Raw genomic sequence first — 12,923 nt, 5'->3', positions numbered from 1 at the left:
ACACGGTGGAATAACTCGAGAACTGAACTTCTCAGCGAAAAACAAAAAAAAACAAAAAAAAAACACGTGTTTAGTAATATTTAAAAAAAATATCTGATGAAACCAAACTCGACCCTCTAGATCCATCTCCTGGGGGTGGGGTGGGGTCAACTTTTAAATTTCAAATGGAAACCACAATTTTTGATTGATTCGGATTCTACGGCCCAAACTATGTAAGGTTTCATCAACACTTTTCCGTCGATGCATAATATGACGCTATAATCGGCGAAAGTAAATCAACTGTTCGGGATGAAAAAGAAAGACATTTTGCTGTTAGCCCGATACTCGTTACCAACAGATCCGTCACCGTTAAAGATCTGCCACTTATAAACGAATCGTTCAGGTGAACGACGCTTAACATGTGAATGAACGAACGAGCAATCCCATGTCATGTATCACTAAACGTGTTATAATTCAGACATCCATACATTGCACGTGAGAAGAGAAAACAAAAATGAAACGAACAACACACACACACACTCACAGGTATCACTTCTTTTACAAATGCTCCACTATAATGCCGACATTACAGGTTACGCCTATAACCTTCGTCATGTCTATCCCGAACGAAACTTCGATTAATGTACTTAAGAGGCCTCAATGTCACGAAATTAAGGTGGTACCATACGTACGTATTAAAATGTGCAGTCTGTTCACACAATGCTCTTTAGTAGTAACTCCTTTAGTTTTGAAATTATATTGGAACGACAGAATCGGCGAGAACCAACGACACAGTCGTACTTCTAACTTCAGTATCATGCATCATCTACCGACTGAGCTAAATCACCAACTAAACACAATGCGCAGGAACGATATCCCTAGTTGGTGATGCGTCGAGTTTTCTTTGTTTGCGTATATTCACACTTTAAACTACAATAGTATTAATAAGGGCGAAAATTATATTTATTGTGATCGTCTGTATTTCTGAACGCCATTTAGTAGGGTACGCGAGACGAAAAGAGACAGTAGCGAGTCTCGTCTCGCGCAAGACTTCTCAAATTGGTCTCGCAGTCTCGCAAGATCAGGCCTCACTTCTGTAGTTTCCCTTTACAGACTACTACTACTACCACTACTACTGCTATTAGTACTACTACTACTAGTAATGCTACAATTACTACTACTACTACAGTTGCTACTAATTCTAGTACTATTACAACTACTAGTAGTACTATACTACTGTTAATATACTCCTACCATTGCTACAATACTATTACTAGTAGTAGTAGAAGTAGTACTGTTACTACTACTACTAGCAGATAATAATATAATATATTATAATATAATAGTAATAATAATAATAAGAAGAAGAAGAACAAAAAGAAGAATAAGAGAAAAAGAAGAAGAAAAGAAAGAATTCCATAATAATTTCAACCATCTCAAACTATGCGAGACCGCGAGCAGTCTCGTGAGACTATTCGCGCGAGACTTACTGAGGTCTCGTCTCGAGTCTCGTCTCGCAGAAGTTAGGCGAAACGATGGTGAAAATCATGATGCCGTCGCTTCGTGGGACGACGTCGTGCCACTGCTAGGCCGAAAACAACCGTCTGTCTCATAGCTGCCATCCCTGAAGAGCGGCAGGGCCGTCAAAGTGTTCGCTGCCAAGCCGACAAATAGGCAGCCGGCTTTGAACCAGCACTAGCTCACCCTTTTCGCTGCTGCCACCCAATAACCGACGATGGTCCGACGAACGTCGTCGGCAATTATTCATGGGGAACGTCTCGGATCCAAAACCTAAAAGAGGTTCGGATCCCACTTTCAACTGTAGGTCCCGTCTCTCGCGTCCCGCTGCGGAAAAGGAACGATAAACACCCTAACAAACCCAATAGTAACACATTTTCTTTTGCTTTTTGATTACATGTATACTTATTTCACCATGTCCACAGCATTGAAGCTAATTAAAGATCATATAAGAAGTTCTCCCGATTTCGCCATTACAGCGCCACGCCACTCAGTGACAACGATGTTTCTACTAAATCTTATACAGGTTTGTGCGCAGAATCCGACTCTGCAATAAGAAATGAAAGCTTCCATTTCAAATGTTTCAGCTAACCCAACCAAGCGGAAGGGTGCGGGATCGTGTTCGGTACCATTGAATAACTTTGTTGATCCGACGCGTATTTCTCAAAATACTGCACCGTGTACGTACGGACGGTCGGAACTAATATCAAGCTCATGAACGAAGAGGGGAGCATCTAATTTCGCCAATTACAGCTCGATATCACATATCGACGAAAAAGTTTTGATTATACCTTACATTATTTGGGATGTAGTCTCCGAATCTTCAGTAGAACATTGGAGTTTCCTTTTGAAAAATCAATGCCCTCCGCTCCTTTCCAGAAGATGAGGATAGAGTGTTGCGTTTGATATCATTGGATAACTTCTTGAAACATATAAAATACTTTTATTTTGCACTTTTTTTGATCAGAAGTGTATTTCTCCAGCTACTCCACCGTGGTCAGACTTTTGATTCACCCGTTATTTCAAACATAAATTAGCTTGACAGTTACAGGCTATTTTTATTATAATTTCTCACCATTCGAACATTTGCACGTTATAGGGCCAATTCTACACTATCCTGATATCTTTTAATCGTCAGATAAGATAACACTGGTCGCAGTGGTTATGTGTTATTTTGTGTAAGATGAGATCTACTACCGCGACAAAGTTGGATCATTCCGATAATTTATCTTTATCAGAGAATGGTACAATCGATCATAATGAATGTCATATTTTAGCGATTAGAAAACAGTTATATCAATACATTTTCATCTCAGAAACAAAAGTCAAAAAAACACCATAGTGCAATAATCAGATACTTCAATAGCTATACTTTTCTTTAATTTTCCTTTTAATTTTAATTCTTTTATTTTTTGTCCTCTACTCGTCGCTTTTGAATTTTCTGGCTTGCAACACTGATACTGCCCGAAGCCCGAATGAAGAAGTTGTGCCTTTCTCTGTGTCTTCTGTCTGTGTGTAGTGTGTTTCTATCCAGTTGTAACGTGCGTTTATAAAAAAGATAAAGAATTGAAAAAGTAATATCGCACCGTCACTGGTCAGGGTCACAATACGCCACCCCCAAATATTATATTAGAGAGTAATCAGCATAAAAATTAAAGAGAGTATATAAACATGTATAAGCACACTGCTTTTAATTTACGCTATTAATCTGCATAGACGATATCAAGTTAGTTAATTTCAACTTCTCAATTCCACGTACCAAAAATAGTAATGAGTGTTCAAATATCCATAATCATTTAGGTTGAATAACAAGTTTCTGAATTTAATGTAAATAATTATTATTTTCGAATTGAACAAGAAATAGGTACAACAACTTTCAAAAAATGTAACATTCAATAATGGTTCCAGTAGTCAACTACCCCAAGAGCTCAAACTATAATTCATGAAATTTCAAGTATTAATAATTATAACAATTTCTAATATTAATTTTAGGCTCATGAAATATCGAAATTTTGAAATATATATATAATTAAATTTTAAGACAAAAGCTGAATTTACAAGTTGACTGTTAAGCAATTTAACCTTCAGGTTACAGTTAACAAATTAATTGAATGACGGTCTATAACAGACTCTAAAGATATATTTAACTCAAAATAGCAAAATCATGGAACAAACTCACCCAATTTTAGATGTTTAACTCAAAGTTATATTCCGGAAATCACAATAATAAGTCGTTAATAACAGATGAATATTATACACCATTATTATAACTTTAACAACACTTGGTCAAAAGGTCCGACCAGTTTCAATTTTCCCTGAATTCTGACGTAAACCGTATCTACAGAATTTCACGTTCAAAACTCTCACTAGATGGCATAGTTACCAATATATCAGTGTTACCAATACTTGAACATTTATAACATTTGTTTGAGTTTTTTTTTTATTTTTTTTAACATACAACAACATCGAGAGGCCCCCATAAAATAAAAGTAGTACTTTTATTTTATAAATTATTTTGATTATAGCGGTCTTGTGTCAATTTGGTTAGAATATCAACACCTACTCCACCACCAACTACTAATACCAGACTCATTCTCTCATGCACCACCAAATAAAAGTAAAAACTAAAAGCAAAAAAATAAAAATCTCCCAAAATCTCATTCAATTAGCATGCATCCATCTGACTCGCCCGACCTAGCATATCCCTGTATTAGTAATATAAGGTCATGAGTAAATAATCGAAAATAATTTATAATAACAATTCCAATGATGATCGAAATACTGATTTCCACAATTAATATTTCCAATTTTAAATAATTTCCATTAATAGGAGTCTTTTAATATATATTTATAATTATTAATTTCCTGAAGTAATAACAATTTTATAATAAAAATGAAAACAATGACTTACATTACATCAGCTCGGGTAGTTTCAGAACAACATCAAAATGAATAATTTACCAGGATAACAAAACTTGCGTTAACCAAACAGGTTACAATCCAAATTGAATACACGAAGTACAAAGTGTAAAGGACAGTCACACGACATTCATTCCAGGCCTGGAATACAAAAAATATATTAACATCACATACATACAATATTTAAAATATATGCTGACCAAGTTGTTTATTTGTGTAATTCTATGTTTAATTTAATTTACTTAATTCAAGATTCTGACTAGAAACAGTTGATCCACAGAAATGAAATTTACAGTTGGTTTGATCTTAATTATTAACAGATAATCTAGGTTCACGATAAATTTTTGTCATTGAAACGTGTACTTTTCTTACATCATTAGGATTCTCAATTGATCTAACTTGTAATGTATTCTTTGTAAGTAATCTCAAAATCTGGAATGGGCCAAGCCACCTAGGACATAATGATTTAGTCACCTTATCAGCTAGACTAGATTTAAATTGGGACTTTATTAAAACCTTATCATTAACTTGATATGTCACAGGAGATCTTTTCCTGTCATATTCTCTCTTCTTACGGTGCCACGCTTTTTCCAAATTCTCTAAAGCTGTTACCCATAAATTTTTGTCCTTTTGTCTGATTTCATAGTTATCAATTTCCCATTTCACATCTAGAGGATCGCATACATTATAATTATACACTAGCTCCATTGGTGAACATTTTGATTCAGTATGCTCCGCTGAGTTTATAGAAAATTCAATTTCATGGATACCCTGATCCCACTTAGTTTGTTTATTCCGGAAATAAATTTTCAGACAATCCTTCAAAACACGCAAATAACGCTCCGATGCGTTCGAAGCAGCGTGGTACGGAGATATACAAATATCCCTAATTCCTTGTCCGTACAGAAAATCTTTAAATAAAGATGAAACAAAGAGACTTGAATTATCATGGGAAACCGAATGGGGAAATCCGAATCGGCACATAATTTTATACAGCTTATCTCGTACCGTTTTAGCATTTAAAGTTCTAAAAGGCTCTAACCACATAAATTTAGTACAAGAATCTACAACAATGAGACAGTATTTGCCAGATTTTGATTCACATAGTGGCCCACATACATCAAAATACCATAGGGCGTTCGGAATTTTTTCATATTGAGAAATGAGTTGTCCCATAGGCTGTCTATTAGTACTTTTATTTATTTGGCATTCCTTGCACCGTGAAACATAATCCCTAATGTCCCTAATTATTCCATTCCACGTGTATCTTGCACATATTTTAGAGATACTTCTCTGCGTTCCAGCATGAGCACCCGGTAATATATTATTATGATAATAATCAATTATAGATGTTATCAAACTCTTAGGAATACAAATCTTAAAGGGATTTTTAATAGCTTTCGTCTTTTTACATAATATCCCTTTTACCAATTTATATCCATCTACGGTTACATTATTTTCTAATTGTTCAATTATTTTCATCAACTCTTCATCCCTTCTTTGGTGTGTAAACACAGCCTGAGACGCAAATGGCATTAACCACAAGTTAATTTTACACATATTTGTTACCTCATCTTTCCAAGTAGGTTCTAAATCAACTGACTCGAACATCTGCGTGTCATGGACCCTGGAAATAAAATCTGAAGGCGTGTTTAACACACTAGGTACATGTTTGACTTCAAAATCAAACCCTAACAGCCGATATAATAAGCTTCCATAGATTTTTACTTTCTTTAAATTTCGTATGGCATATGCTAATCCTTGGTGATCAACTCGTACCTCGAATTTATTATGTAAATATGTTTTAAAACGTTCCATACATTCAACCAAGGCCATTAATTCCAATAAATATATAGGCTTATTTAAATCATAAGGACGGAGTTTTCGACTAAAATAAGCAATAGGCCGTAACACCCCATTACTATCATATTCTTCGAGACATCCCCCTAAGGATTTTGTTGATGCATCTGAACTAATTACAAACTTACCATTTAAATTAGGTAAACATAATACAATATGAGTCTCGAATAATTCTTTTAATTTATCAAGTGCCGCTTGCTGCTCAGGCCCCCATACAAACTCAACTTTTGCTGACCTTAATCGGTTAATGGGTTCCAGAACTTCCTGAAAATGTGGAATAAATTTGGAATAATACTGTAAAAACGCTGTTAAAGCTAATAAACCTCTTCGATTTTTGGGAGGAGGCAAATTTTTAATAATTTCAAGTCTAGAGGGATCTAGATACAAATCATTTCCGTCAATAATATATCCAAGGTACGATACCTTAGTCTGAAATAAGGTTGACTTACTTAAAGATAACGTTATCCCTGCTTCTCTGAATTTCTGCAATACCAATTCTAATACACGCTTATGTTCATCTATAGTATCTTGAAAAATTATTATATCATCGAAGAACCACTCAATTCCTAGGTGTTTTATTGGATACAATATTTCTGTCATAATTTTTGATAACATATGGGAACCTGCTGCCAAACCAAATGGCAAAACACGCCACTGAAACAGCCCCCTATGAGTCATGAAAGCAGTGTATTTGCTAGAATTTTCAGTGAGTGGAATTTGTAGATACGCCCTCCGGACATCAAGATTTGATCTTATTTTACCTTTAGATATCTCAGCTAATATATCCTCCATCCTAGGAGTGTATTGAGGATTTAAATACAACCGGGAATTTAAATCCTGATAATTAACTATTAATCTTTTGTCCCCCGATTTATTATTAACCAAAAAACTTGGAAAACACCATTCACTATCTGATTTTTCAATCACGCCCTCTTTTAACAATTCATCTAGAATAATATCCATATGCTTCTGATCTTGTTTACTTAATGGATACGCCTTTTTCCTAATTGGTGTTTCATTATCAACACGTATTTGATATTCAACACCTTTCACCTTCCCTATTTTCTTACAAAACACGTCAGAATAATTATTAACAAGTTCATCTACATACCCTTGCAATGTATTGTCTTGTTCCAATAATACTGGATCTACCATCAGAGGATTTGTACAGCTATTCTCCCCAAGACCGCTCTGCCGTAAAAAATTTGGTACTTTTCCTTCCGTACAGTTGGCAACTCTGCTACTCATTGGGTCACTCACATTGGATGTTGATTCTCCAATAAACCATCTGGACAAGGACCCCTTCGGAAATTGGCTGGAAAAACCAAAACAATCACCAGCATCATCGTTGTCTTTCCTTGGATAAGTAGGAGAAATTTCTGACCCCCCACCTCTCATTGAATCTACCGGCGAATAAGTTAAAGGCGCAAATTGTCCTTCTAATTTCAACCACAGTTTGTTAGCAACCAAATCCAAGTTTGCCTGAATTTGCTTAAGTTCCCTTATGCCCACAATAAAAACTGGACTCAAATTAGGCACAAGAAAAAACTTCAAATTATAGACCCTTCTACGGAAAGTTATAGGTAACACCACATATGAATTTAATGTCAAAGTTTTATTATCCACACCAACACCAGTAAAAGTTTCACTTTTCACAGTTATAGGTTTTGTTATGCATGAGTTCCAACGTTCAAATTGCTCTTTATTTACCATTGAAATAGTACTGCAGCTATCTAAACCACCGTAATATTTTTGTCCCATAACAAAAGCCTGAACAAAAACAGCAACGATATGTTTTAGACGTAAAGAGGTATCTGGATACTGTTTATTAATTTCAGAACTTGAAGGTTTCATAAATTCCTCAACACTTGAATCACACCGGGATTTCACCTTCGTGCGCCCCATACATATCATATTACGTTGTTTTTCCGTGTTATGCTCAGACATAAATTGCCCCTTTTTTGAAGTTTTTATTTTGGTAGAACAGTTTATAGTAGAAGTTCCTTCCCCACGACCACTATTAACAGAACCAGTTTCACACATCAGATCACTATTAGTAGGCCGGGATTGATTTGAGGAATGTACATTACGAGTAGAGGAGCGATGCCGATCACTCACGCCCATGTTTGTTTTCACGCCAACTGTCCGCCTTACATTACAATATTTATACGAATGCGCACCACCACAAACATAGCACTGTAACTGCCTCTTTTCTTTAACACTCGAAGTGGATGTCAGTCCTTTATAAACCAACAAATCGTTTTTGTAAAGTTCATATTGATTTACTGCACTCAATAATGTTTGCCAACTTTCCGGTTCTTTATCGCGAAATAGATCGTACCTAAGTTGCGGATTTAAACCATAATAAACTTGCCGAAGAATAGCTATATTATCCATTGCACATTTACCCTCCAGCAACTCATAACAAAGGCGTATTTCCCTAATATATTCAGAAGCACTTTCATTAGGATATTGTAGCCGATCAATAAACTTATTTCGTAATTCTCGTTTACCCAGCACCGAAACCATGTCATTAAGTATATGAACACAAACAACCAACCAATCGTTTGTTGTTGTAAACTCACTTATCAACTTCGAATGCAACTTACCCGAAGTCCGAGATAGAGCAGAAAAATATAAGGCCTCGTCGGGATATAACTCAGTGGATTTAATATAATATATTGCCTTCAAAAATTTAAATAATTCTTCATAACGTGAACCATCACACTGTGGAATACTTTTTATTGCTTCTAAAAAGCTAACATTTGCAGCTGACTGAGTCACCTTTGAAAGACTTGTACGTAAAGTTAATCCAGCACAACCAGCTGGTGGAACAAAAGCACCTTTGCTTTCTTTTTCTTCGTGAGTATCGAGGAACGGGTTTGAGTAATCGCCCTGAACACCTGTTTGCACAGGTAACTGACCTTGACCAACCAAATGGTTATCAACGACACGTAATCTATTGGGATTATCAGTCAAGGACGAATGTCTTTCTCTTCGTATTTCTTGATACGAAGTCGAAGATAAAAATGGGTTTGTGCTATGTAAGGTAGCGTTTATGGAAACATTTCCTCTATTTTCAAGAAATGATAAATCCCAATCAAGGGGATTATAAGGTTCCACTATCCCTCCATCGCCATTTGGGAAAGAATTTAAATGTAATTGCTGCCTAATCGGATAATCTCGGTTAACCTGCATTCTTACAATTTAGATAATATAATAAGTTATAATAAACAACTTTATGCCAAAATGAATCGCTTTTGATTAGTAATATTTCTAGTCAAAACCTATAAATCTAATATGGTGAGTCGTAGTTCCACACTGATACTCCCTACTTAGATAATCCTACCATTCACAATTTCAAACATATCAAATAATTAACTACAACCATAGACAAAATTTTAATTTTCATCAAATGCAACTTTTTGGCAGGAGAGAATTCAGGGAAAATCATGTGTAACGTGCGTTTATAAAAAAGATAAAGAATTGAAAAAGTAATATCGCACCGTCACTGGTCAGGGTCACAATACGCCACCCCCAAATATTATATTAGAGAGTAATCAGCATAAAAATTAAAGAGAGTATATAAACATGTATAAGCACACTGCTTTTAATTTACGCTATTAATCTGCATAGACGATATCAAGTTAGTTAATTTCAACTTCTCAATTCCACGTACCAAAAATAGTAATGAGTGTTCAAATATCCATAATCATTTAGGTTGAATAACAAGTTTCTGAATTTAATGTAAATAATTATTATTTTCGAATTGAACAAGAAATAGGTACAACAACTTTCAAAAAATGTAACATTCAATAATGGTTCCAGTAGTCAACTACCCCAAGAGCTCAAACTATAATTCATGAAATTTCAAGTATTAATAATTATAACAATTTCTAATATTAATTTTAGGCTCATGAAATATCGAAATTTTGAAATATATATATAATTAAATTTTAAGACAAAAGCTGAATTTACAAGTTGACTGTTAAGCAATTTAACCTTCAGGTTACAGTTAACAAATTAATTGAATGACGGTCTATAACAGACTCTAAAGATATATTTAACTCAAAATAGCAAAATCATGGAACAAACTCACCCAATTTTAGATGTTTAACTCAAAGTTATATTCCGGAAATCACAATAATAAGTCGTTAATAACAGATGAATATTATACACCATTATTATAACTTTAACAACACTTGGTCAAAAGGTCCGACCAGTTTCAATTTTCCCTGAATTCTGACGTAAACCGTATCTACAGAATTTCACGTTCAAAACTCTCACTAGATGGCATAGTTACCAATATATCAGTGTTACCAATACTTGAACATTTATAACATTTGTTTGAGTTTTTTTTTTTATTTTTTTTAACATACAACACAGTGACGAGAAGGAACAGAGAAGTGAACCAGTGACACTGAACGAGAACAGAGGTCGGAAATACTACCAAGCTCATGAACGAAATGGGAGTATTTAGGGGTCATTTATTTTCCCCCGATTACTGCGCCATATTATGCATTGGAATTGGAATTGGAACCCTTGTGGAATTCGTAAATTAGTTTTCCTAATATTAAACCTCAATTGCTGTAAACATTTTTCGTTACCAAATGGTCCATTTACCACTTTGAACAAAAACATTTATTCTACACCATCAAAAGCAAGAAGCATACATTTCTAAAAAGGAATTCTCTTTGCTGTTGAAACAGCAAGTGGCATTGTAATAAAGTCAACTGGAGCACTGTAGATTGATAATTGTATTTCTTTAAGAAATAACGGGAAAGAATTAACAATAAATTCAATTTCTCCGTTAGCCATTTCATATGACACATGCTGAGCTATCTCCTTTACACTCAAATTTAGATTACTGTTATGCCATAGCTATCCAATGTAAAGTTTAGATGTTCTGCTGCAATTAATATGAGGTTTGCATCTACTCCTTCTTTCAAAATAGCTCTACCATCCTTCAATGTGTCTGCATTAACGAAAGGAAGATAGTTAATTAACCTATTCCTCATCTTAAATTGATAAAAGTTTCTAGATGTCTTATCCCATGACATTTCTTTCTTTTGTATATATCATGTCAAATCTATTACATTTTTCAAACTAAATATTTCCTCTATTATAAGCATGATTTAGTTCAATAGGATTAAATTTTACTTTCCAAATTTTGGTACAGTATTTATATGGTGTTAGTGAATTGTTGAAATCAACATTCACAGCAAAGAGTGCTGCATTTAAAACATTACGTGACCACGCAAATTCAAGAATGGATTTTATGTTTTCAACTGTTAAATTTTCATCAGTCAAAAGTATGAGTAATTTGCTCCTAGGACTCCATGATGGACACGGTACAGCTTTCAGAATATTCTTCTTTCCCATTTCTTCATTTGTAGATACCAATATGTGAACATGGCTTTTCATGATATATGATAATTGCTCAGTTACTAACTCACACGGGTGTCTTTGACACACCACAGGAATTACAAAATCATTTTCAAGTTTGTTTCGTAGCAAGGATACCAAGTGACTTTTAGTTGAATCATAAATTGTAACTTGTTTTGTGTTAGAATATACTACTTCGGAGAGAATACAATTAAGTTCTCAACAAAATCGTCAATAATTATTTCGTGTCCATCTAAGAATAATTCGGTTGTTTTTAAAATAATCATAAATGTCAATATTCTCGTCAACATTTTGAAGTAACGGATGTTTGGATGATAACCTGGCATACAATTGAATTATCAAATTAGTAAGTTAAACATTTATCTACTATGTAGCTGCTATAACAAAATAATTGGGTCAAGAGTCATACTTTTAGAAAGTCATAAAATAAAATTAAGTTGAGTTATTCTCAATAAGATTCAACAACATAACGTTTAATTTAAATATAAATTGATTTTAAGGATTATATAAATGTAAATTATTGTTTATGCTTACGTTACATTATAGGTCGACAGAGCTGTGAGCGGGTCATGGCCACAAGTGGAAGTAATATCAAAACATCCCTTGCCAGCAGGGTTACCAACTACAAACTATGTTTCAATAATCTGCGTCCCAAGGAAAATACCATCCACACATTTTTGTTTGATCGAATGTCGCGTTAAATGTACGAGAACTTTGAAATATTATTCACTACATCATTAATTTAGCCTAATAATGTTGTGAAATGATATTTAATACTGTATTTAGAGGGAATTTGATAAATTTAGTCGGATAACTGGTAATTGACAGACAATTGGACAATTGGACTTTTCGCCAGTAACATTGATTTATAACTGTAGTTCGCGGAGGAATAGTTCTTGCTACTAATAGACGAATCTAGGATTTTAACCCGAGATTTCAGGGACTTTGAAACCAGAATGCTAAATGCTAATTTTATTTATTCAACCAATTACATATACCGAGAGCACAAAACACAACTCGATACCAATCACGGACACCAATGAGAATGAGATATCTATACAGAGTTCACTAAGTTCACACGACCCCTTCCGTTTAATCTCTCGTGTAATTTCACACTCTGTCAATTGTGCGAACCGATTGATCGTACTGGAATTTTGAATGTTTCCACGAAAAGTATGACAAGGAGTAGTCAGGTGTTTCTAGTTCACCGAAATCTGCGGGGTGCATCCATTAACCTCACC

At 34.5% G+C, this 12,923-nt stretch overlaps 1 protein-coding gene across 1 annotated transcript; it reads right to left on the bottom strand.

Moving 5' to 3' along the window:
* Positions 1–3,286: 3,286 nt before the first annotated feature.
* Positions 3,287–9,503, bottom strand: LOC145666493 (uncharacterized). The gene is made up of 2 exons (XM_081733758.1): positions 7,388–9,503; positions 3,287–4,557 (listed from the first exon to the last, which is right to left on the bottom strand). Exons 1-2 carry the CDS (start codon positions 9,472–9,474, stop codon positions 4,536–4,538), a joined length of 2,109 nt encoding a protein of 702 aa, XP_081589884.1. The 5' UTR covers positions 9,475–9,503; the 3' UTR covers positions 3,287–4,535.
* Between the last annotated feature and the right edge of the window lie 3,420 nt (positions 9,504–12,923).

This window comes from Thermobia domestica, chromosome 12 (genome assembly GCF_964235325.1).
Source record: "Thermobia domestica chromosome 12, izTheDome1.hap1.1, whole genome shotgun sequence".
Classification (NCBI taxonomy): domain Eukaryota; kingdom Metazoa; phylum Arthropoda; class Insecta; order Zygentoma; family Lepismatidae; genus Thermobia; species Thermobia domestica.
Note: the sequence above shows the minus strand (reverse complement) of the source record. Positions and strands in the feature narration are given on the sequence as shown.

Coding starts and splice junctions, on each gene's coding strand:
- LOC145666493 (XM_081733758.1), bottom strand. CDS start 9,474: ATGCAGGTTAACCGAGATTATCCGATTAGGCAGCAATTACATTTAAAT. Junction 4,558..7,387: donor CAAGACAATACATTGCAAGG/GTATGTAGATGA, acceptor TTTGTATTCCAG/GCCTGGAATGAATGTCGTGT.